Here is a 25,610-nt window from a genome sequence, read left to right on the forward strand (position 1 = left end):
AGATGTGTTGCAGGTAGTTCGGTTCTGTAGGTAACCTGCAATTCTGCATCAGCGTTTGGTGGGAGAGCTGAAAAACTGTAGTTTCTTTGATCTGCTTAAGTAGAGGATACCTATATCATTATACAATAAACAAAAATTAAGAGATAAGATTCAGACAGTAAATTGTACATCCTAGGGAACTACCTGCATTGCTTCATTATACTTTCAGTTAGTGAACAGTCATTTGGAATGGATCTCTTTTTTACATTTCAAATTTTTTCCTTCTTGAGTTGATCTTCCTTTTATCAAATATATTTAGTTTTCTCTGCTAGAGCAAAAAGGGAGTTTTTGTCCCCACAGATTATTCTGCTTTTTAGTTGATACTGTCCAACTTGATGAATCGGAGTATTTCAAGTCCATACAACTGTTTGATAAGAGTTTCGTGCTTTTGATTTGAGATCTGAATACTCAGCTTGGGGACTCAAGCTTGCTGAGGCAACCCTGTTAGACTGGGATAAGAAACACCAGAAGACATTCTTTGTTTCCCTCTGCCTTAGAGCTAGCCAGACCTTGGTTTAAATCAGTAGTTAGGCGTTAGGACGTCTGTGCTTGTACCTTAATTAGCAATGCTGTGTGCATGTGAATGACGGTGTGATAGGAAGCTTTGTAGTGCTTTTGGTAAACGGTGCAGTAAAATGGTACATTTTAGCAGTCTGAGTATTGACTTGGAGATAAAGTGAATGACTTCAGGCTCTCTCACAATACATTCCATTGTGTAGGTTTTACAGCTCTGGCTGTAATATTTAAAAGAAACATTCATGAAGAGGGGTGTAAGAGTGTAGTTGAAACTTTCAGAACCTGCTAATAATAAAATGGTTGAATGCTAATGGGAAAGTCAGTATAAAAGAATATTCAGCAGTCAGTATGAGGTTGTGATGGAGAGCTCAATTTTTATGTAAGACTGGCCTCATGAGAAGTCAACAAAATAAGACACAGTGGCTCAAACAACTGTTTGTTCCACTCAAAAACAGAGGGTGGAAATTTTTAAAAGTGCCTAAATAAGCATTATGTATTATTTCAGACAGTAATTAGCTGCTTTCACATTTGCTTAAATAAATGCAGTTAAGTTTCTTCTTTGCACTTTTCTAGAGTAAACAGAAACTACTTAAATAGTTTTAGTGGGCAACTTTATCTTCTGATAAGAGTTTAGGTACATGGATGTCTCTAGAATGTTGTCAGGCTACTTACACCCCAAGATGAGGGCTGTAGTCAGCGTGTGCTTTTGAGCAGCTGTGTACCTATCTAGCTGTGTTAGGAGAGCTAGTTCTCTGTCTTGACAGGCAATGACAGTGTAACCGAATCCAGTAGCTCTTTGTTAGTGAGCTGAATTTAAAAATGCTTAAGTCTTTGTAATTCTACAGTAGATGAACTATACTATAGCAAATTCTTGTTTTGGCTTGTTTTTCTCCCAGCTCATCCTGCTTTCTCCATCCTATTCTAATGTCCCAAGAATTCTGGTCACTGTAGAGAGTTGACCAAAATGCTCGCTTCCCCTCCTGTAGCTAGCAAATACTGGCACATTGGTGTGCACTTGTGTACAGGCAGGGAGAATGTAGACAATAGGAGCTAAGACAATGTACCCCATCACACCTCCATGATCCTGTCCGTGAGTAATGCATATACTCCCCTTACCAAGGAAGTGAAGGCAGTTCAGGGGTTGTATGACTAACTTTTGTCTCCCTCAGACATCAGGTCCAATGCTGATATTTTAATACTAGCCTGGAACCAGCCTAATATTAATTTTCTGCTCTGAGTTGACTTGCCTAACTTATACAAAGTGATTTTTTTTTTTTTTATGGTACTCACTGTTTAAAGTGAACAAAATTCCAAATTTGTTTCGGGTGGTTCTTCGACAGCGTGTTTGCTGAAGAGCCTCTTTCCTAATGTTAGTAGTTTTGATTATAAAAATAAATTGGTTTTCCCTGATACTGTGTCTAAAGATAAGTTATGTGAAATTTCATCATCCTTAGCAGTGGTCTGGTGCTGTCACCTATTTCACATGCCCACTAGTACATTCTCTTGCTCTTCCCTCTCACCCATGCTATTCAGAGAAATATTATTGATCTGTAATAATTTAAATGCAGGCATAAGGCTTCCTGGTGTTTGGGGTTTTTTGGGGGTGGGGTGGGTGTTGGGTTTTGGGGGGGGTGGTGGTTGGTTGTGTTTTTTTTTTTTTAGATATTCAAAGGGTTGTCTGAGGCTAGCTATGTCAAAAATCCCTTAGTGATAACAAGTTTCCATTGCTCTAGTGAGTTAATAATAGCCTACTTAAGTCAGCAGGCACCAAAATCTTTGCTGTGATAATAGAGAAGTACCTTTCTTTGTACAACATGAAAAATAAGTCAGATCTGTAAATGGAACAGGCTAAGAAAGTGGTAGAGCAAGACCAACAACATCCACCCTTCCACCTTGCTTTTTGTAGTTGTAATGTGCTTCAGCACATAACGCATTAATCAGATGTTCATGCACCTCATAAACCAGAAAGGCAGGACCTTCTTTAAATCTGCAGATCAAATAAAGCTGAAATATATCCTTTGCAGTAGGTGAAGTGAACTTGCAGCCTGTATGCTGTTTATGTGTAGCGGCTGCCAGAGCTGAGCTTTCTTCATCTGGGAACGAATTGGAAGCAAATTGAGGGTAGGACTACTTATTTGGCTGGTCTCAGGAGCCCTTTCCTACTGCTTTATTTCCAGAGGTGGCCACCACTAACTCCTTTCTTGCATCTGTGATTTGTATTCCTTATGTGATGAGGAAGGTACTGGAAATTGCTTGGGAAGGACAGCCAACGGGTCCAGGCTATGTGAATTGTTTTACCTCTGAAAGCATGCCCCAAGTCTCATTCCTTCCAAAAATAAACCCAGAGTTTATAGGATTGTCTGTTCATACAGCCTGTGTGGCACGTGCAAGGTAAACTCAGCACTTGCCAGAAATGTGGTGTATGAACCAAACTAGTTCTTTCATGTGGAGTAAATCTGGTGACCCAGGAATTGCAGAGTTTTTAGCAGCCATGCGCAGTGTGTCCCATCGGTCCCTGTGGAAAGGACTGAGTTGAGTGGCCATCCTTGATACCCACAGAAATTATTTCACCCACTTAAAAAGGCTTGACATCATTTCTGTTGCGTGTTGGTGAGTAGGTATGCTGACTCTACCTTCTTGCTGGTCTTATTTAAGAGAGTGTGTAGGCTTGCAATCTGCATCAGTGGTAAGATTAGAATGACTGCAGACTTGCAGCTAAATCGTTGGTGTTGAGAGAGATGAAGAGGATGCAGACTATACAACTGTATCACTGTAGATTAGGAGAAGCAGGCTGTGTGTTTGAAAATGTAAGGGATTTGGGATTGGTTTATATTGGTGACGACATAATTAAAAATGGGTTTTGAACGAGAAACCCTGGCAGAAAGAAGCAGGCACTGTATGACGGGTTTGAAAACATTCCGATGTACTTTTGCTGTGTATTTTTTTGGAATCTCTCATTTGAACAAAGTGGGTATTACAGTTGAAAGTGTTGGCTGAAAAGCTGTAGCTCTATTTTCCTTGCAGTTACTACCACATGCTCCTTTTCTACCCTTTTCTTTCATCCATGGTTGTAAGTCTTAGGGGTTAAAGAATTACTTTCATCTCATTTGAAAACTCAGTGGGCTAATTCCTGGTTTGTTGCTTCTAGATCATAGCTTTGTTATATGTTTTGAAATACTTTATAGAATGCATTGACATTTGATTGGTCTGGGAGCTCATAGAAAGTAATTTATGGATTCTTTAGAAGGGCTAATATTTTTTTAGCTTGGTATTTCATTAGTCAGGAGGATTGCAAATGTAAACTATGTTGAAATCAATTTACTTCAGTTTACAGCAGTGAAACTGGTTTACCACCTTCTGTGTTTTCTTTTTCCTACTAAAATTCCAAATTCTGTTGACGAAAGTTGGGAAATAAAAAGAAAAATACACATCTATCCCCCCTGCCCCACGATACTCTGCTTTTCTGAAGGCATGTTCCCCAGAACAGCATGCCATCTGCTGTGCTGACACAGTCTTATAGAGTCTCTGGTTTTGGCAGGTTTATTTCATTACTGTATCTGTTAATTGGACATTTAACCTTGAAGGTGTTTATTGTTATCTTAGCTGAGAGAAAGCCATTTTGGAATTACACCAGTGTGCACGTGTCTTCTGAAATCAACTGATGGTTTATTCCAGTGCGACCTGAGATCTCTCATACTGTAGAATCAGTTGTGAAATATTTTCTGGGTATATTTTAATTTTTTTTTATGCCTTGTATGGATGGTGTATGCATTTTAAGATTTAATACTTTCTAAAAAGGAGGAGTAATTTTATGACTGGCCTAACTGCAGAACAGCATGCACCTTCACATGGGTGTTAAACCAGCAATTTTTTTTATTTATCTAAAAATATGCTGGATTTGCTCTGAATTTCCCCCTGAAAGACCTGTATCACAGTTAGAAGATAAATTTCCCAATAAGATGGGTAAAGTGGATTGAGTCTGAATGTAATAAAAATGTCCCAAAAATATTAGGTCTGTGGGTTTTATTCTGGTGCATCAGGATTAAAAATAATGACTTCAGAATGTTCAATTCTGTGTATGACTTTATGGTCTTCTGAATTAAATGAATCTACAAAAAAAAATATCCCCAAACAACTTAATTTTATGCTTCGTGATTGGTGGGAAAAATTCCTACAGAAGCAGCCTGTTCTCCAAATAACACATTGGAATCACTGTCGTCAAGTTTGAGAGAGCTGTAAAAATCCCTTTTGACAAATCCCGAGTATTCTTTGCATCCAAAACTGCACATGGATTTGGTGAGTTCGGTGGTGACTGCGTTACGTCAGAGAAGAACTTGATGAAACAATAGCTACTCTGTTAGAGACCTGGATTGCTGTGAAAACTGTTCAGAGCAAATCTCCTGAACTGTTTAATAAAGAATAGGATTGTGGAAGGTTTGTTTTCAGCACTAAGGGAGCCATTGATACGAAGATTGGTATCTTCGCTCGCTGGCTCATTTGAGGTCTGCTTCTGAATACAGTGTGCAGGAGAATTGACAGAAGACTTTCTCTGACTGCCCTTTTTCCTTCCCTGCTTCCTCTACAGTTTTTATCTAGAATAAAGCCGGTATTTTTTTGCTGTTGAGCAATGTATTTTCAGGACTGTAGCAGTATTTTCAGTAGAGAAGTCTTTCAACCCAGAAAACTAGAGCTGTTCGGTTTCATATGAGTCAAGTGAAGCCAGGTGAACCGTTCTGCTCAGAACAGGATCTTCAACATAGCAGAGACACCTTTTGTGCATGATGGGTCTGTCTGTGTCTGAACTGTTCGGGTTTTGTGACAAGGGGTGCCCCAATGGGTTTGGGGAAAAATAAATGAAACAACTTTTTCTTGTAGGTGAAGCTGGTAGTTGTTTCAGAATAATAATAAAATAATCCTGATGTGGACTGCAGGTAAAAATATCCTTGCAAAAATTTTCATTTATAGTGGATTAAAAAACAACTTCAGATTAATGCACAGTCTTTCTCATTTAGAGTGATGTACTTCACAGGGACACTTAAAGCATTCTGTATAAATATCATTTGGCATTGTGATAATATTTGGGCCTTTTTGTCTTTTTAGTATTGCACATATCCATACTTTCTATAGAAGTTACTTAAAAAATTGGTAAGGTTGACTGATACTCTAGTTATTGATTCAGGAACAAATTTTATAAGCTTTTTGTATGTATTATGTATTCTCTGGACAGACAGCACTGTTATTCTTCAGCAGAGAGTCTTTTAAATATAGTTCGTAATACTAGCTGGCTAAAAGCTTTGTTTTCTCCACACCCCCCACCCCCCCCCCCCAAAAGAAAAAAAACCAAACAACCAAAACCCACCAAACCCAAAACAAAAAACTCCAAACAGTAATTATAGAGGTATGTAATTTTAAATTGCAAGGAAAGCAAGTAAATGAAATGTGTGGGGTTTGCTGGAGCCAAGAGTTAAACAGATGTTAGCAAATACATGGCATCAAACTGCCTACCTCTTTCTTTTCTCCTCCCATCTTGAGGAGCTGAGTTGTGCTCTGCTAGCATTTTTAATACAAAATTTTAGGTATTTCTTTGAGAAATGTAGGCGTAACTGTCTTTCAGATAACTCTCCACCGCATACACAGCGGCTTAGTTATTACTTAGCTTATCCTGGGATGCACATTTTCAGTATCATTCAGTTAATTTGTACTAAGAACAAGTCCAGGTACTTTGCCTGGAGCACGATTCTTACTGTCTTAAGGGTTTGAAGCCCCTGCTGGAAATCTTTGCAGTGAGAGCTAGCATGCATTTTATTTATGGCACCTCTTCCCACAAGAAGTTAAATTACTTGATATGCAGTAACTTAATTGGCTATCATATTCATCCTGGTTGTTTGGCTTTATTTGGTTTTATTCGACGTCTTGAGTATAAAAGCAATAAGATAAAGGTTTGTTTGGAATTTCTGCCTTTCAGCTATAGCTGCAGGAGCCCAGTGATCAGTTAGGTGTTAGTTGGCTGGGCAGGGATCACAGTTCAGTCCCATGGTATAGCACGTGTTTGGCTAATGGAGTGGGTATCTTAGATAAGAGATCCTCTTGTAAATCATGAAAAGAGTGTGTGCAGTATGTATAGTTATATAAGAAGCAGTAACTTGTCAGTGGACATTTCCTTGAATAGACAAGCTAAAGGACGTTCTTAGTACAGAATGTCTCTTAGAAATGTTTTGAAATTTATCTTGTTGGTTGTAAGTGACCTAGATGGATAGGAGTGCTCTACGGCAGTGCTAGCATGAGTATTCCTGCTGCAGACAGTTTCCACTGTATCTAATGGTTTTCAGGCTTCCTGAAACTTTCCATGTATTTTCTTTGGCCCAAATGGAAACTTAAGCTTTCTGGAAAATTGGAGGTGGTGGGGAAAGGGTATAGAGTCTTATTTATTTTTAAATAAAAGACAAATAAAATTGGAAGGTCTTTTCCTTTAAAAGCTATTGCATATATTGAACTGCCATATAGTGTAAGCAAAGATTTGAAAGCTGAACTATGAGATACTATAGAAAGTGATATGACTTCTTGAGTTCTATGCAATCAGTAATTGAAATCTCTATTGTCAGCCTTCCACAAAAGTAACAGTTTGGAATATTATTTTTTAATCCAGTTCAGTTTCCTGATTCAGCTGGTCAAGTTTGTAGAAAAATTGTCAGCAGAACTGCTAGGTTGGTATGCAGTGTTGTGGATTCGAGAGCGATATATTTAGGATAAGTTAAAGTTGAGTTTTGTAACAAATATTCTATAACTTATGAGCCTCCAACAGTATGCAGTATTACAAATGAGTAGAAGGAATAAACTGGGATCCTTTTGTACATGAACAAGTTCATGATTGTCCACTATACAGTATATTTATATCTGCTAATTTGTGTTCATTGAAAGAAATGCAAGTTATTTTGAAATCTTGCCAAATAGGAAAGCTTACTTTCTATACAGAAAATAATTCAGGCCAAACTTGTTGGATAAACTCAGAGAATTTCAGAATAGCTTGATAAGGCTCTGTTGTACTGTTGCCCATCAATTGCTGCCCTGCTAGAATTTAGTTGTCTTACGATTTTAATACGTTGAGTAAGAGGCTCTTTATAAACACTATGTGAGTTGAAGGGGGGAGAGTGGTAGGTGGTTGGGGTTTTTTTTCTGAGACCTGATCTCATATTGTACTTTGGTGACTGCTTCTTTTTGTTTGTAACCTGCTATATGCAAAACCTTAAATTACAGTTAACTTTGTGTTAAAAGTTTCATTCTACAAGGAGACTTGCTAAAAATATCCGTCATGAATTTCAGTAAAGATAACATAGGGAATTCCTTGCATCTTGAGCAGGTACACTTAAATAATTTCTATTATTGATGCTTTGGAGTGCTAATGCTATTGCTGAATCAAAAATAACTAATACTAAAACAGCTATGGTAAAACTTCCACTTGTTGTAAAAGGTTGTGGGATTATTTTGGCATTTAGATACTTCGAGAAGTTGGAAGTACCGTAGTCGGGCACGTTCTCTTGAGTTTGTAGTTCAGCAAATACTTGTGTAAGTTTTGTTTCAAATAGCAATTATAATTATTTCAGCACTTGTGAAACTGTTATGAAAGGACTTATTTCTTGGAAATAGGTTAAAGTATTTCCTTTAATCATGATCCCAGGGTGAGTATATCTCTTCTAGCTTATTGAATCAAATCTATGCGCTTTTTGTTTCTTGAAGTTCTTTCAGAAGTACTGAGAGACACAGTGAACTTTGTCTGCTCAGAAATCTGCAACCAGAATGAGGTATCTTGCATAACCCTCTACAGCTTAAAGACAGCAAAAGCCTTTTTGGCCACTTTAGGACTAGGAGCTAGTAGTTACTGTAGTACATCTTCCAAAAAGTAAAAGTTAAGGGGTTTTTGGTGTGCAGATGAGATCATGCCAGCATTGACTGCTAAGAGGTCTTAATGTGGTGAAATTTTCATTGATATCTCACCTGTAGGAAAAAGGTAGTGAAGGTAGTTCTGGAGTAATATTAATTGTATTAACATTTTTCTTGTAAGTCTTAAATTTTATTTAGCTTGAGAGATTTGAAATGCATAGGAGAGACTTTTGGAAAGCTAAGTTTTTTTTCCTCAAGATGCAAGTTTGAAGGGAAAGTAAATAGTTGAAAAGTAGCTCATTATATGTTGATACTACTTGTGCTTTTTGCTAAAATCTGACCGTATGTTTTTGGGGGAGCGTTCACAGTTCCTTCCCCCCCCCCCCCCTTCTCTCCTTTTTCTTGAATAGCAGCACTAGAGAGCTCGCCGTATTGAGAGCTTCTGACCCACGTTCCCCATAACCATCGTGTAAGGTCCACCTTCTAAAATACGCTAGCAAAACAGATCATTCCAATCAGCAGAAGTTGCCCCATTAATGGAAGCAGAGTTTAAGCGGTGTGGTTGTGTATGCTGTAGAGATGATTAAAAAGCTTTAATAAGAGTAGGCAATTTTTTTAAAGCAGTCTGATAACTTGCATATTGATTTTTGAGTACTGACTTGATCTATTTTAACTTAATCTTTAGCTGATAAGGAAGTATTTCTTAGAGGTAATTGCTGCAACTAATTTTATCTTAACAGTGTCCTCACATCATCTTCCTTTTTCTGGTCGTCACAGGAACATTACGTAGTAGTAGTTCTTACGTACAGGGAAGGCCATACCATGTGTCAGTTCTTCCTCCCCCCTCCCATTGAAAAGAAGATTTTCTAACTAACAAGTTGTGTATAAAATCTCTTGCGATAAAGATTGATCAGCATACAGGAGTACTTCTGGAGAGAGTCTAATTTTACCAAATGAAAAGTTCCAAGTATATTTTAATAACATTATAGAGCCTCCTCCACATAAATAGCATAGATGTACCCATGCTTTACAGTAAATACTTTCACTATGGAAGAATAGAGAGAAATCCTTGATGAGCGGTTAAAACTGTACATTGTTTCAGATGGAAATAAATTTTTTTTTAATTTAATTTTCAGATCCGTTTATTATGAAAAGTGGTGTTTCACATTGTGAGCCAGTATTCCTTGTCCCCAGCTTTGATCACCACTTAATAATAAAACAATATTGCATGGAGCAATTGACGCAATTACTTGTGGTTTATGTACTTCAAATTTCAATATATAGCATGTTATGCCTGTGATAGCTTGCTTCAAGGTGTGGTTTTAGCCAGCTGACTAAAACATTTAAGTATTAAATTACTCTTCTTTATCTTTTTATGTTCTGGAGGATCTGCAGCGTTCATATGTAAGTTTAAACTACTGCAATGTTAAAGTAATGATCTATACAAGACCTCAGTTTTAAGAAATGAAGTACAAAAATACATACCCATATAAACAGTGGGGACACTCAGCTAAGCAGAAAGCAGCTTCCAGAACTGGGATTCATATCACAAAGGCGAAGGCTTAATAGTGTTAAAAAAATACTATGAGAGGAGGAAGCTAAAAATTTGTACTACCTACTATATGTATAATTTTACACATAGTATGATATACATATATAAATGTACATATACACATATATCAAATTTATTTTTATAACACTGCTAATCTTCTGATAAAGGTGGAGAAGAGATAAAGCTGTTTTGAGCCCAGCTCATGTAAGGCACAGGTGTCCTAGGAAATACCCAGCTCCTTCATGGAAAGTGATGTGCTTCTCTTTTCTTATCCAAGAACTGAGGAGGACACTACTGAAAGATTAGAGATGAATTTTGAGGACAGCAGAGGAAGAGATCTTCTCTTTCACAAGCTTGTTAAGATTCAGTCACGTCAATCTTCTGCTCCAAAGGAGAAGGAAAAAACCAAAAAAGAGGGAAAAGCACCGTAAATGTAATAGAAACCTTCGTAACACCTTGTTTGCATATAATGTCTAATATCCTGCTTTTCCCTTGCGAGACCTTCTTTTTCTCCTTTGCAACAGCATTCTTTCCTATGTTTAGGGAAAGGAGGTAGGACAGTAGTGAATAATGGCTTTGGCTATTTATTCCAGCTGTTTAAAATATTAATTTAGAAGTAAAATATATGATGTGAGTGCTCATTCTGTTGTTTACAGCTCCTCTTCCCTGCCTTGATTCTTCCCTGTGGATTGTGCCTCTACCTTTCTCCTACCCTTCTTTCTCTCTTGGGAAGTGCCCCTACCCTGCAACTTTCCATCCTCCTTGGAAGAGTCTGGTGGCCCTCTTAATGTGAAGACAGAAACTGGAGCAGCAGTTTGTTGCCATCTTGACAGATTCATAGTCTCAAAGTTCACTAAAACAAAATACTGGAAGGAGATCATGATGAATAATATGCGAAAGATCTGCTGAGTCTGTGAAATCTTTTGAAAGAGGGTGGACAGTTGAGGAGCAGTTTTCCAGGGGCCTATATTAAAATGAGCTGGTACTTGTAATAGTTTCTCTGTAATATCTTAAACTGATCTTGAAATTGTGGTGAGTGAAGAACCATCCATCTTTACTGAATCTTCTATTATAATAGATCTGAAAAAAAAATCTTAATTTCTTCATAGTTTCCACAGACCTCTATTTAGATACCTGTGAATAGTATACATCAGGCTTTTTTCCCCTTTGTTGTAAAATAGAACAGGTATGAGAGTTCTCAAATTTTTCTAAAGGTAAAATGTAAATGTAGAACAGGGCATGCTGTTAGCAATGAAGAAATTTTAATGTAGTCTTAATAAGGATTTAAAGCAATTGCATAAGGTGCAAATTGGCATCCCAAGATTTTTTCCTGTTTTTAATTACTCAAAATCATGACTGAGTTCCTTTGCCAATGTATTGCTGAAACATGACGTAGACATTGGGTGTTATGCATATTGTTTAGCATGTAATCCTGAGATTATCGTGTAAGATAATGTTACATGGTTGTTTAAAGCAACTGAAATGAAATTATGTCCAGTTATTAGAATAGGTAAGCATTTGAAGAAGTAAACATCCTTAATTTCATGTTTCAGAACATTTCAAGTTTAAGCTTAAAACATAGCTTAGAGTTGCTAATTAAATTTGTTTATTGAAATGAAGTTTCTTGATGAAGAACAAAGGTTATGATCTATCTGTTGCTTCTAGAAAAGATTGCCAGTGTTGTTAGAAAACTTCCTTACCTGCAATTTCCAGATGAAAATTTTACTTTATTAAAGAGGTAAATAGATGAAATTACCGTTATCTCAGTGTAGTGCAGGTAATTTTTAAAAATGTTAACTGATTTTTTTTTTTTTCCTTAGCAAGATAGGTAAACAGAATATTTTGAAATTGTTTGGGGTTTTTTGGTACATCTTTATTTGCATGTTGCAAATTTTTGCTATTTAAATGTTAGCTTTGAAAAATATTACTTTGGATTTTAACAGATTTGTGTATAAAATAACCAGAATCCTTACGCAACTTATCTCAACTTTTAGGCAGTGTGAGATTATTTTATAGTGTCATATATGGTTTTGTTAGTTTTTGGGAAACAGCAAAATATTAAATGACAATTTAATTTCTTTGTTAGACACTACTTGCCTTCACGTTTAAATAAAAAGACCCCCTCATGTTCTAGTTCTTATTTCATTAAAAAGCATTTTTCATGGCAAAGTTGTATGATTTGTATTTTATAATACTGTTACACTTTTTATTTTTCAGTCCCAGAAATCCTGGATAGAAAATACTTTCACCAAGAGGGAGTGTGTGTATATCATACCAAGTTCAAAAGACCCCCACAGGTAAATGAGAAATGATTGAAGAACTCACTGCTGCTCTTTAAAATTCAAAAAAGTCAGTATTGTAAAGAGAGTGTATAATGGATTTTTGGACTAACTATCTGTATAAAATACTGTCTTTAGTTCACTCCTTCGTGACTGGGCATTGTCACTCTTTGTGTCTAGCTTGGGGTTTTTTTTTTCCTTTTCAGAAAGTACTTTGGCATTGCAGAAATCTCTAATAAATGTTCCCCTGTTCTCTTTGCTTCTCTTGCCAGTCTTCCTAGTGATGTCTATGGTGTGTCTATAGTGTGAGGGTTTTGTGATTTTTTTTTTTTTTTTTTTTTTTTTTTTTTTTTTGGTGTGTGTGTGTGGCATAGTTCTGAAGTCAGAAAATCTCGTAGAGGTATACTCTATTGGAATTTAAAGAACAGCAATGTGAGTGTAGGGTGAAGTGTAAAAATAAACCTGACAGTGCAGGAAAAAGGGATGAAGAATTCATAGAAGAATAAAGAAAAACAAGAATCGTGGTAGGAGAAAAAAAATTAGAAAACAAAGACTGAAGAAATATTTGCTTCCAGGGAAGATAGATAAAATAAGAACAGTTCGGATATCAAAAGATTTCATGTGATACCTAGTGGTTTTTCATCCTTAAGTTCTGTAAGGAAAAAATGAGGCTGAAAAATGGGGAAATAGGTTTCTAGAGGGGAGGCTGAGACTAGTGAAGACTATTTTGCATATCTCACATGCTGCTTTTACCTTATGCTAAATTAGAGATGTGAAATCAAGCAAGTTAGTGATACCTCTAACATATCTAATCAGTAGAGTTTACCTTCACTAAATGTTACAGGTATAATTTTAAGAGTTCCTACAATGATAGAACTTGATGTGCATGGTCATGACATCTTTGTCACAGATTAAATAAGGTCAAATTGAAAATAGATTGAAAAATTGAAAATTGGTATTTTAAGGCAGTTTTGTCTCCCCAAGATGTTTACTATTGTCACTATGGATTTCAGATCAGTTTTTCTTTTTTAGCTTCATATAATTGACAGCAGCTGAGAAACCTTTTCTTCTGAACTTCTGAAAACTTCTATTTTGGTCTTTTCCATGAAAAAAGTTATAAATCTCTTTTGTTCTATGGGGGCAGAGTATTATTTTTCTTTTAAGAACTTTGTTTTCAGGCAGAAAAAGAACAACATACAAGCTGTAGAATATTTATGTTATTGTAAATAATTCACCACATTACTTGAAACCATGTGACATGAGAAGCTTTTTAGAATTTATAGCCATGATTGTAGCACATGGAAAATTTGCAAATGCAAACAAAGTAATTAGGAAGCTGTTAAAATTTCCAGAGCATTTCACAAGGAACAAAATGATCTTCAACACTTGCCCTTTTAGTTTAACCCATTTGTGGCATACAACGGACTTTACAACTTTTCCATCAGATTTTGTCCTTCAGTTTCTAAGAATCACTTACTAAGAATCGTGAATTATGCATAAATGAATCAAATGTAGACAGGAATATTGGGTATGTTTTGTTGATCTGTACCTTTTAGTATAGATAATTATACTTTAATAACTGTTAGAGAAGATCTAAAGCTATAGTTCAGTATTAAAAATGTAGAAGATTAATACCAGAGTGTAACTTCTATAGAGGACAAAATTTAAAAATTGTTTATGCTCAAAGTCTGACAACAATTTAAGACTACTGTATAACGTGTATTTGTACACTTTTGCATACTAGCTCTTAACCATAATTGGTTAACAGCTGCTTATGAAAATTATGGAAAACAGTGGTATAAATTTATCTGCTATGTTAATTTTAAATGGTAAGAAAGCTGTTAGCAGGAAAGCACAGAAAATCTTTAAGGTGGAAGTGGATAGAAATGAAGAATTCTTTTTATATAATAAACATTACGTAAATATACTACTGTATAAGATTTGTTCAAATATATCTTTTTCTGCACATGCAACTTAGCAATGATCAAATAACCTTCCCACACAGGCAGTTCAACTTGCATGTATATTAGAAGGATGAATTTGTAAAATAGATGCAACAATGTATAGTTAGAATGAGTCCAAGAAAATGCTGGTCTGTAAGCAACTTCTCAGCATCTAGCAGAATGTTTCAGTTTGAGTACTGCAGATAATCCAGTCTGAAATATTCCTGGGCTTCAGATATTGATGGTTCAAAGCCTGAAAACCCATCTGAAGTCTCAGGACTGAAGCTTTTGCATGTTTATACGTATTTACTTGCAAAGTATACTACAGTCATCTAAAGTAAAGACAGAGAAATTACTGTGTTAAAAACAGGCAAACTTGGGCAACATGTTTTCCATTTACTGGAGATCTCTTTTGTTCAGTAATCTTTCTGTAAGCACATGAAGTGGTGCGAGTGGTCCGTTCCCTGTGCCCCCTTCTTCTTCCCCCCCTCTAAAATTGGAGCTGAAGTTTACTCATATACTTAAATATTTCTTATAGATGCCTTCCAGGATGTCAGATTTGTCAGCAACTTGTCAGGTAAGAGTTCTTTATAATTACAATATTTATGAATATTTTTTTCCATTAAATAAGCGCTTTCATAATAGGGTTTTAAAAAGTTTTGATCAATATTGCAAATGACAAGTCAATGAAAGGTTAGATATAAAACAAATATAACTGATGAATAAAGAACTGTCTGCAATACATAGATCACAGATTTATAAAAGTTATATAAATTACTTGGCTTCAAAGAATCAATTTTCTATGTCCTGACTAATCAGTTTCTTCTGGTCTCCAACTTGCTATCTCAGTGAGCTTCACTGTTTTGCATAATAATTATGTATTATAATTAATTCTTGTTATAAATATTTATGGCAACAAGGATTGCTCTGGAAAAGAGGTTTATATGATATTTAGAATCTTTGCTTTCTAAATCTGATCTATCTCTGTTACAGATAAAAGAAGTTCTTCTCTCTTGTCTTCTAATAATAGTATTTACTCAAGTATTCTAAATTATACGATTGCATGCAGGTGCTGTTGTGGCCGCTTGGTCAGACAACATGCTTGTTTTACTGCAAGTCTTGCTATGAAATACTCCGATGTGAAGCTGGGTGAAAACTATAATCAGGAAACAGAAGAATGGTCAGTGGAAAAACATACAGAACAGACCTCTACTGATGCTTATGGTGTCATCAACTTTCAAGGTGGCTCTCATTCTTACAGGGCTAAGGCATGTATGACATTTTCTTTTTTCCTTACTCTAAACATGTTGATAGAGATGGTGGATGCTTCATTTAACTTTTGAAATTGAAGGCTGAAAACAATTTCACCCATATTGTGACAAACCAATGCCCTCTACTACTATAGTATTTTTTATTGTGATCTGAATTCTTTCTAATTTCCATTTTTTTATTTTTTGTAACAAAAGTTGCTCAGATCTATCAGAATTAGTCATATTCATGTACAGGCTTACCTTCAAATTGCAAATGGTGATAAAAATTCATAATCACTTCAGCAAAACATTACATTAAGAATTCAGTGTCACTGTTTCAGACTTCATGAAAATACTGCTTACTCATCTGTGCTGCTTGCTTACTTGCTACTGTTAGATTTTTATAGGACCTGTTAAGTAACATCTGCTGTCTTAACCCTGTATTCATAATTTTCAAACTCTGAAAAATCATTTAGAATTATGAACAGATGTGGAATATGCTTCTTTAGTAGATTTGTTCAAAATTATTAAAGCATAATTGTACTGATCAGAATTACTAAGGTTTTTGGCAGAGGGGGTTAGTTAGAAACAAGCATACTAATAAATCAAAATTTTGGAAACCAACTCAATTCACAAGTGCATATCCACTGGAGAGGCTAGAAAACTGGAAATTCTGACGTATTCTCCACAAACATTTTATAAAGGATTTCTAGTTGTGGTAGAAATGATTTAATGCTCATGCAGTTATAAGCTGCAAGGGGTTCTGATACAGTGTGGCTCCTATGACCAAACTGAAGTGCTTGAATGAGGGAGCTGTGTTCTTTATGCAGTGGCAGAGTCTCCAAGATCATCTCTGTGGAGAGAAAGGCTCTTAGCAGAATTCTTTCATGTTGGTAATAGCAGTGTATGTGTTCCTTTGTATGCTTAGTATGGCTTAAAATTGCTGCAAATCCTTTTCTAGGAGTACAGAGATAGCAAGCTGCCTGTACTCATTTCTGTGCTTACTTCTGCAGAGTGTTAGTGGGGTTGCTAAAACCGGTTTATTGGAATAGTGATGCGTTTTTAGTTAGAACTTGATTCAGATAGGGCTTATTGAATAGCTCGTCTTAAAGATGCAGCAGTATTTTTAACTGATCAACCATCTACTTAATCTTATGCTGTTAAACATAGCAAGTTAAAAAGCTGCTAGGTTTGAAGTTTTCTATTACAGAATGTAGCTTTCCTTCCCACCCAGAATAGGGAAGGAAAAGCAAGCAGCTGTCTTTCTGTAAAACTTTTTGCAAGAGACATGCAAGCCTCTCCCCAGTAGATGGCAGAACTTTTATAAATATTTCTGAATTTCATCTAATTTAGAGGTCGTCCAATGCTTTCATAAAGACTCATTTTTTTAGGTCCCTGTGCCAGTAGGATGGAATAATGTAATCTTTCTATAGTTGTTCCCTTTCCAAAACTTGCTTTCAAAACTGTTAACTGTCTTGTCCTTAATTCTGGAGGACATAAAGTAAGCTTGTTCATTTATTGCATCTGCTGTGTTTTGAGAAAGTGAATTACATTTTCCATAGCCAGGAATAGGATAATATATCCTGAAGTACATCCTGGTTCTTCTTTTTACTCATTGATTCTGTGATTATTTCTTTTAAGAACCTTTAACTCTCTTCTTGTGCCTGCAGTATGTGCGATTGTCATATGACACTAAGCCTGAAGCTATTCTGCAACTTATGCTCAAAGAATGGCAGATGGAGTTGCCGAAGCTCGTTATATCTGTACATGGGGGCATGCAGAAATTTGAACTTCACCCACGCATCAAACAGTTGCTTGGCAAAGGTCTTATTAAAGCTGCAGTAACAACAGGAGCGTGGATTATAACTGGAGGAGTGAACACAGGTAAAGAAGTACCAATGAATGTGCATAGTTAACTGGATTATGGTTTATAAGAGGCAGAAGATTTAATGGATGCATAGCTTCATCTTAAAGCAAAGTAAATTTGAGTGAGTTTGGTCAAGTGAAATGAAAATAATACGTTTTGAACATGTGTAGTTGGAAGTGGGCTGCTGTTTTGTCTTGCAAAGAGGAACAACACAAAGGTGGGGGTTTTGGGGCTTGGTTGGGTTGGTGTTTTTTTCTTGTTTTTGAAACTGCAAGAGGAGAAACTTAATGCGATTAAAAGAACTACAGTAATGTACTGGAAACTCTTTAGTTCTTACTAGGCTAATATTTGTTTTGTTGAATTATTGATACATAATACTTTGTTTTCTTCTAGTAGATGTAGTATGGTGCGCTTTTTTTGGTGTTGTATCAAATAAGTTCCCAGGTCCTTAAAGGCCCAGTTAACCAATAAAACGGTTGTATTTCTTAATAAGATGTGACATTTGATAAATTGAAATCTTTTTGTGCACAAACAGGTGTTGCAAAACATGTTGGTGATGCTCTAAGAGAACATGCTTCCAGATCATCTCGAAAGATTTGCACTATTGGGATTGCTCCGTGGGGAGTGATTGAAAACAGAAATGACCTTGTTGGAAGAGATGTAAGGATAAATTACCTAAGTGAAATAATGATATATCTGACTTATTTTCTGACAAATCTGCTCAAGCATGTTTTTTCACTTGCTTTGCATCATTGGAATACTTGCTTTAATATGAAGATACATTGACATCTGTGACTTATGTAAGATCATTAGTGTAAACAAGTTGCAAAATGCAAATGCACTAGAGGAGGAGCTTGTTCTCGAGTACTTAATCCTTTTTCCCCCCCTACTGATATTACTGTATCAAATAACGAAAATGCTGAAGTATTACAGAGAATTAACATTTACAGAGGACGATAAGTTGAAAAATTTTGATGCGGAGTCTTCAATGCTACTGTTTGCCAGAGTAGTCACAAGTTTTCCCTAAAGACACCTTTTCAAAGAATCTTCTCTCTCTTATCCTTCAGAATAGAATTTTGTGATACAGTTACCTGCTTTCCTGCACAAAGTTAAGAGCTACAGCTGTTGGTGTATCCTGACTGAAGGCATGCTTATATGTGTCAGTGCTTCTTGTTGAGCCACCAGTTCTTGTATCTAGATATTGTGGTTTAACCCAGCAGGCAGCTAAACGCCACACAGCTGTTCGCTCACTCCCTGCCTCCCAGTGGGATGGGGGAGAGAATCGGGGGAAAAAAAAGAAATTTGTGGGTTGAGATAAAGACAGTTTAATAGGACAGAAAAGGAAGGGTAAATAATAATAATAATGATAAAAGAATATACAAAATAAGTGACGCACAATGCAATTGCTCAGCACCTGCTGACCGATGACCAGCCCATTTCCGAGCAGCCATCGCTGCTCCCTGGCCAACTCCCCCCAGTTTATACACTGAGCATGGCATCATATCGTATGGAACAGCCCTTTGGCCAGTTTGGCTGAGCCCCCTCCCAGCTTCTTGTGCACCTGGCAGAGCATGGGAAGCTGAAAAGTCCTTGCCTAGTGTAAGCACTACTTAGCAACAACTAAAACATCAGTGTGTTATCAACATTACTCTCTTACTAAATCCAAAACACAGCACTATACCAGCTACTAGGAAGAAAAAAATTAACTCTATCCCAGCCGAAACCAGGACACTAGACAAAAAGTTAAGTTTCACAGAAACAAATTTGAATCTTTGTAAGTAAAAGACATTGTTGTGTGCTTATACTTAGGTGGTTGCTCCATATCAAACCTTGTTAAACCCATTAAGTAAACTAAATGTCCTCAATAACCTCCATTCCCATTTCATTCTGGTGGATGATGGAACAGTTGGAAAGTATGGAGCAGAAGTTAAATTGCGGAGAGAGCTGGAAAAAACTATTAATTTGCAGCGGATCCATGCAAGTAAGTAATTCTGATGCCTGAGGGCTGAGTGTTACTATGCTTTAATGAAAAAGGTACTTGCACCAAACATCCGAATGAGAAAATAAGAAAAATTAGTCTTTTGTTTATGTTTCAAGTCCGAATGACTGTTTTGCAAACTTCAACTGCTGCTTTGGACCCTAGATATTGCTAGTAGATTTAGGATTTCTCTGGGACCAGAGAGGAGGGTTCTTTTGAGTAAAGTTGTCTATTTTGCTTTGATAAAGCAAATGTAGGTCACTTGAGTTATTAGGATGTTGTCAGGCCTTACTGGTCTGATTGATTCATGGTTTTGACACTGATGACTTGCAGTTTCACAATAGGGCAACTGAGTTGGTAAAAGATAATCTGTGTTTGTGCAAAGAAGCCATGACTACTTTTGGTGTTTTCCCAATTATGGAGCAACACGTGTGCTTTTTCTCTTCTAGGAATGCTTTTGCAATACTCTCTGTCAGTAGAGGGTTTCCATGTAACTATGTTCAAACTGTATACGTGTTGTCATCTTTGGAAACTATTTGCAGGGAACGTAGAAGGGGAGTTCTCTAAAGAAAAAATACTCACTTTTCTGCATTAGTTCAGGAATATTTCTGTGAAGAATCTCTTCTGTTTTGTAGACTCTATTCCATTGTATTTATCAGCTTCTTTGCAGTGCTTTCCCCCCAGCCCAAAGTATAAACAGTGCTTGAAACTGTGCATTAGCAACAGTTAAAACGTCTGGCAGGCAGTATTTTAATATTTACTCAATAGAAGGGGGACATACTTGATTTATTAAATATGTAAAATCAATCTTAGCATTCCCTATACACTTAAAACATTGTCTGGTTTTTATTACTTATTTGCAACTTTATAGGAATTGGCCAAGGTGTGCCTGTGGTGGCGCTTGTATTTGAAGGTGGCCCCAACGTCATACTCACAGTTTTAGACTTCCTTCAAGAAAGTCCTCCTGTGCCGGTGGTAGTATGTGAAGGAACTGGTAGAGCTGCAGACATACTGGCATATGTTCACAAGCAAACGGAGGAGGGAGGGTAAGTCCTAGCGCTGCTAGCCAAACTATCAGTCATACATAGATGGGTTTTGAGAGCATTCCTTAATGAATTTGTGCAAGAGCTTTTTCTGTGGAAAGACAAAGGTTAAAAGTGGAGAGTGTAATCTTGCCTGTGATGCAGCTTTCCAGGTTGGATGCAATAATAGCTCTGGCTAAAGACCAAAACTTCTTTTCTAGTTCTAGGTTCCTCCCACATGCCTTGTACCAGTTGCACCAAATTCTGTAGTGTATGCTTGCTTTAGCAATACTTACAAAAAGGATAGGAAAAGTGTACACACCTATATCCTAAATTAGGGGAAACATCTTGTGTGTAACTTCAGTTATGTGCTGTAATTTTGTTACACTATTGTAACCAGAGGACCCAACTCTCAGTTTAAATGCTCTGCCTGCTTCAACTTCAAATTTTAACTAAGCCACAATAACTTAAGTGATAAATGTGACTGTTCTTAAGTATGCACAACAGAGTTTTGCTCAACAGAATTCAGAGCTGAACAGACTTTCCAGAGATGTGAGAATAACATAAAGAATAGTATGTTACCAAACTGCTTGAAAATATCACTTGACTACATTGAATGGAAATATTTTCATGCAGTTAGCTGTTGCATAGTAGTAACTTTTCTTGAAAAGGGATCAGAAAGAGTTTCTATATTGTTTCTTCTGAGTAGTCTTAAAACTGAACTTTTTACATACTTCTGTGTAGTGGAGAAAATACTTGTCTGTTTTAAGTGTAGTTTCAAATAATAGAAGGGCTGTGCTTGGGCTCCACAATACTTAGTGATTTCTAGTTAGTTGTCAGACTTGCATAAATCCTTAAACATATTGGGTCCTTGTTGCAGGGACTGCCTCAGAACCAGGAGGGAGGGATCTAACGTAGCAGTAAACCACACAGCTTTGTCCATGCAAGTTCAGAAGCAGGTCTTATTCAGAGGGGTGACTACTTAGTATTTTGTGCCAAAATCTCTTAGTTCAGAGTATCTCAGAACTGGGTATGGGAAGGAGAGGGAGAGAAGCTGAGTTACTTTTAGGAGGCAGTAGTAGAAAGTCATTGATTAAGCAACCTATACTTCTTTCTAAAGTTTACCCAGGGTTTTGCCATTGAAACAGTAATGAGCTTATAAAGAGCAGAACTTTGAATGGACATGTTAAAACTAATTAAATGCATTGCTGTTGTTACAGTTCATGTATAACAATGTGTTTTCCTGTTTCTTTGTTTCAATCTCAGGAATGTTCCTGAGGGTGCTGAGCCTGAAATAATTTCAACCATCAAAAAGACATTTAACTTTGGTCAAAGTGAAGCAGTTCATTTGTTTCAGACGCTGCTGGAATGCATGAAAAAAAAAGAACTTGTAAGTAGATCTTGCCATAAAAAAATTTTATGCAAGGTGAATACATTTGTGGGTATAATATTAAATTGTAGCTCAATGTTGTATATTATCAATAGTCATTCAAAAATCTTTTCTGGACATAGTGGATCTTCCAGTTATAGAAAACAGTAAAATACAGTTTTCGTGTATACTTTATCTCAAGGCTAAGAGAGACTTAATTCTTGTGATTATTTGTGGTAATCTGAGTTTGTCATTGTTTCCAAGCCTATTTGTTTTCAGATGAGAGGATTCTGGTTTGTTTATAGTGTGTATGTATTTTGTATTTGGGTTGCTGTCCTTTTTACTTGCTTTGATTTTTGAAAACCTTGGGACGTTTTTTGCCTTTTTTTTTTTTGTCTTTTAATTACGACTGTACTAACAAAGGTCTACTATCACTGCATGCTTAAAGCAAAAGCACTTTATAGAGCTTTATATGTAGCCTGGGTTCAGGTACTGGTGTCTCATTTGGACACGATATTGTGCTGTTCTGAGGTTTAAAATTGTCATATTTGGCTAAACATGTTTGCTGGCAGGTTAATCTCATAATCTAGAATGAACTGGAGCAGTAAACAGAATACTGTGTGGTGTTTATAGACAATAGAGAATGTAATCATAGTGGAAAAAGAAGTTCAAATTGAAGAGCGTAAAGGGTTTCTGCTATGCTTTTTCTCATAAAAGTTTGTCTTGTATGGCACCCAGTTAGGAAAAGAATAGAGAGTGCACACTAAAGGTAAATTTAAATCGAGCATAGGCTTAAATTGTGTCGAAAATAAGATAACTTTTTAATGTATTTCAATTCCTGACATAAAGACTGGAGCTAATCACCTTTGCCTGAAAATAACTTTAAAATATGTTTTCCCTATTTTACCATTTTGGACAGATTACAGTTTTTCATATCGGGTCAGATGAACATCAGGACATTGATGTTGCAATACTTACAGCATTGTTAAAAGGTGAGACTTTTAATTTTAAGAGCGTTTGGAATCCCCAGCTATTGTTGTTTAGTGTTTATATTATGGATTATTTATAAAATACTATAATCTGTAGGAATCTTTAGGTTTTAAGCAAACAATTATCTACTATGTTTTCTCATTGTATAATACCATAACATGTCATAAATGATGAAATATACTGTATGACTTTGTGGTGGATTGCTTGATTTGGCCTTTTTAGGAAGAAAGAATGTTTATTATATTTTAATTAATTTTAAATTTTTTTCATTGTTTTTGCTTCTTAAGGCACGAATGCATCTGCATTTGACCAGCTTGTTCTTACACTTGCGTGGGATAGAGTTGACATAGCCAAAAATCATGTTTTTGTTTATGGGCAACAATGGCTGGTATGTAATGGTCTGGATTAAGCAGAATGATATTTTCTAGGAGAGAAACTCAACTTACTGTAAAGAATGAATCTTTTGACTTTTGTGGAGAGACACTGTAGAATACTGACACATTTATTTTGAGGACAGTAATTTTTGCATACTGCATAGTCTTACAACTGTTTTGTTATTGTGTAGTTGAAAATGGACCAAAAATTTTAGAAATGTGCTAACTGTTCTTGATAACTAGAGGAGAAAAGACATTGCAAAAGGTGGAAGCTGAATTCATGTTAGGTAGATGCTCTTTCTTCCTTACAGTTGCATGGTCATAGGAAGTTTTTAGGAAGCATCCAGTAAAATGTGTATATTAACTACTGTTGGCAGCACTGCAGTGTCTTTTGAGGGGGAGGACAAAATGTCTGTTTCTTGTGGTCTGCAAATTAGTTTGAAAACTACATTGTGGATCTTGCCTTTTTCCCATATTATTGTAAAAATAAAACACAATCTTACTTGAGTGTGCAGTTAGAAGTACATAATGTAAGGCTTGTTGATAGCAATGATGGTTCTGAGCATTTGTTTTTGAAGCAAATTGTGCTTTAAATGTTTTATGTCTTTGTGTTTCATATCAATCTATGAGAACAGCTTAACTATGTTAAACCAAATGTCTACTTAGTCTCATGTACTGTGTCAGTAGGAGGTACCTATGGAAGACTATAAGACTTGTGGATTAAGTCTTCAGAATATTCTCTCATCCTGTAATTGTGTGAAGTTCAGGGGATTTTCTGAACCAAGGGTGACATTTTTGTATTTATAGACATATAAGGTTTCCCCATCCCTGTAAAATAATGAGATTGATATGTAATCTAAGTACACTTACTTTTGTGATGCCCCGTTTTACTGGTTCTCTCTGGGCTCTGTCTTGTTACTTACTTGTTGTAGGTTGGCTCTCTGGAACAGGCTATGTTAGATGCCCTTGTGATGGATAGAGTTGCATTTGTGAAACTTCTGATTGAAAATGGAGTAAGCATGCACAAATTTCTTACAATTCCGAGGCTGGAAGAACTTTATAACACAGTAAGTAAATGATTGCTTTTTAAGCTACTTTTAGAACAGCTTTTTAGTTGCTCAGCATGTTGTATACTGGGTTGTGTGCACCAGTCTGAAGTCCATGGGGTGTCGATAGGGAAGGCTTCCTGGCGTGAGGTTAGAATTGAGAAGTACATGCTGTCTGGCTGCTTTGTAGTGCCACAGCTGCTTTCTGACTCTTCAGAAATGATACCAGAAATAGTTTGTCAGCAGGTTGTTTATCTGCGTCTGATGTTGGGGATAGATACTAAAGGCAAAATTGCAGCCTTGTTGTGGAACATACGAAATGTAAACCACAGTGGGGAAGAGAACAAGAGAAAGTCAGATGGGTGAAACCTGTGCCCAAAATATAAGGTCTATAGATAGTATTGTTAGGGCTTCATAAGATGAATTCTGTCTATAGCAGTTAATATTATCATAAGACTTGTAAAAATAGTTTATTTTGTGAACCTGCATAGTTATAAATGTTACTTAGAAAAATTTGGTTGCCATAGGTGTTGATTTAAGACTTTAAAAGTAGTTTTGTGTAACACTAAGTATCTAACAGGACAAAACAAAAAACCTTCCACCAAAAAGTAGCTAATGTGAGTAGTACACAAATATGACTTAGGCTTATGTTAACATTCTCATGATCTGCTTTTGAAAAAAAGAAAAAAGAAGGAATTCTTTAGCTAATAAAGCTCTGTAAAGGAGCCCATGTGATCAGGTTCTGTTATTTGTTGTTTTTTTTAATTAACCTTTGATGGTGTTGCTTTTACACACTTGGTGTGCTTTTGAGTTCTGTATGGGAGTTAGGGTAACCTTATGTCTAAAAGTGTAACAGTTCATGCACTCACAAGAAATCAGAGAAGGAAGAAAAATCCACTTTTGTGAAAAGAGGGAATGTTCAGACTAAAGATTTAAAAAGTAAGGGAGCTTTTACTATGGATCCTGCAATACTGCAAGCATGAATATCAGTCTGTATGTGTTCCTGTAAATTAAAATGTTTATTTGTTAAAACTTGTCTCTATAATATTATATTTTAATAATATAAAAACCCCACAATGCTGCTGTTTGCATTCTGGTTTGGTTTGTTTTGTTTTTTTCTTTTTGGACAAACTATGAGTGTATTAATTATGTCCCAAATGAAAACAGAAGTAAATGAAACAAAGAAGGAAATAGTCTATAGCTAATACAGTAGTTTGAAATATTTGCATTTATTTGATGGCTACTGTTTGTTTAAAAACAGGAAATTTTTTTTTAATGCAAAAAGCCAACATGCAAAAATATTTTGCTTCTACTGTAATCTTCTCATGTTGTCATTACACTCTAATTTCTTTTTCCAAATTTTTCCCCCCTCTTTTTCTATAAAGAAACAAGGCCCAACTAACCCAACACTCTTTCATCTTGTTCGGGATGTCAAACAGGTATGCTGTAAATGTAAATATCTGTCAAACTAGCAGTGTTAGTTTTGATGATTTCTTATGTTTGACTG

At 36.1% G+C, this 25,610-nt stretch overlaps 1 protein-coding gene across 3 annotated transcripts in view; it reads left to right on the forward strand.

Moving 5' to 3' along the window:
* TRPM7 (transient receptor potential cation channel subfamily M member 7) overlaps positions 1–25,610 on the forward strand; it is a 64,788-nt gene that overhangs the window by 10,333 nt on the left and 28,845 nt on the right. For all 3 annotated transcript variants that reach the window (XR_012776248.1, XR_012776247.1, XM_075506135.1), the window contains exons 2-13: positions 12,203–12,282; positions 14,746–14,784; positions 15,277–15,475; positions 17,128–17,341; positions 17,860–17,984; positions 19,134–19,305; positions 20,174–20,348; positions 21,591–21,714; positions 22,613–22,685; positions 22,971–23,071; positions 23,990–24,124; positions 25,489–25,542. Coding sequence is in view for 1 of the 3 variants with exons in the window: in XM_075506135.1 (XP_075362250.1) it covers positions 12,203–12,282; positions 14,746–14,784; positions 15,277–15,475; positions 17,128–17,341; positions 17,860–17,984; positions 19,134–19,305; positions 20,174–20,348; positions 21,591–21,714; positions 22,613–22,685; positions 22,971–23,071; positions 23,990–24,124; positions 25,489–25,542 (1,491 nt within the window). In the remaining 2 variants the exon portion in view is untranslated. The remainder of the gene's footprint in view (positions 1–12,202; positions 12,283–14,745; positions 14,785–15,276; positions 15,476–17,127; positions 17,342–17,859; positions 17,985–19,133; positions 19,306–20,173; positions 20,349–21,590; positions 21,715–22,612; positions 22,686–22,970; positions 23,072–23,989; positions 24,125–25,488; positions 25,543–25,610) is intronic.

The sequence above is a fragment of the Mycteria americana genome, chromosome 6, assembly GCF_035582795.1.
Source record: "Mycteria americana isolate JAX WOST 10 ecotype Jacksonville Zoo and Gardens chromosome 6, USCA_MyAme_1.0, whole genome shotgun sequence".
Taxonomy (NCBI): domain Eukaryota; kingdom Metazoa; phylum Chordata; class Aves; order Ciconiiformes; family Ciconiidae; genus Mycteria; species Mycteria americana.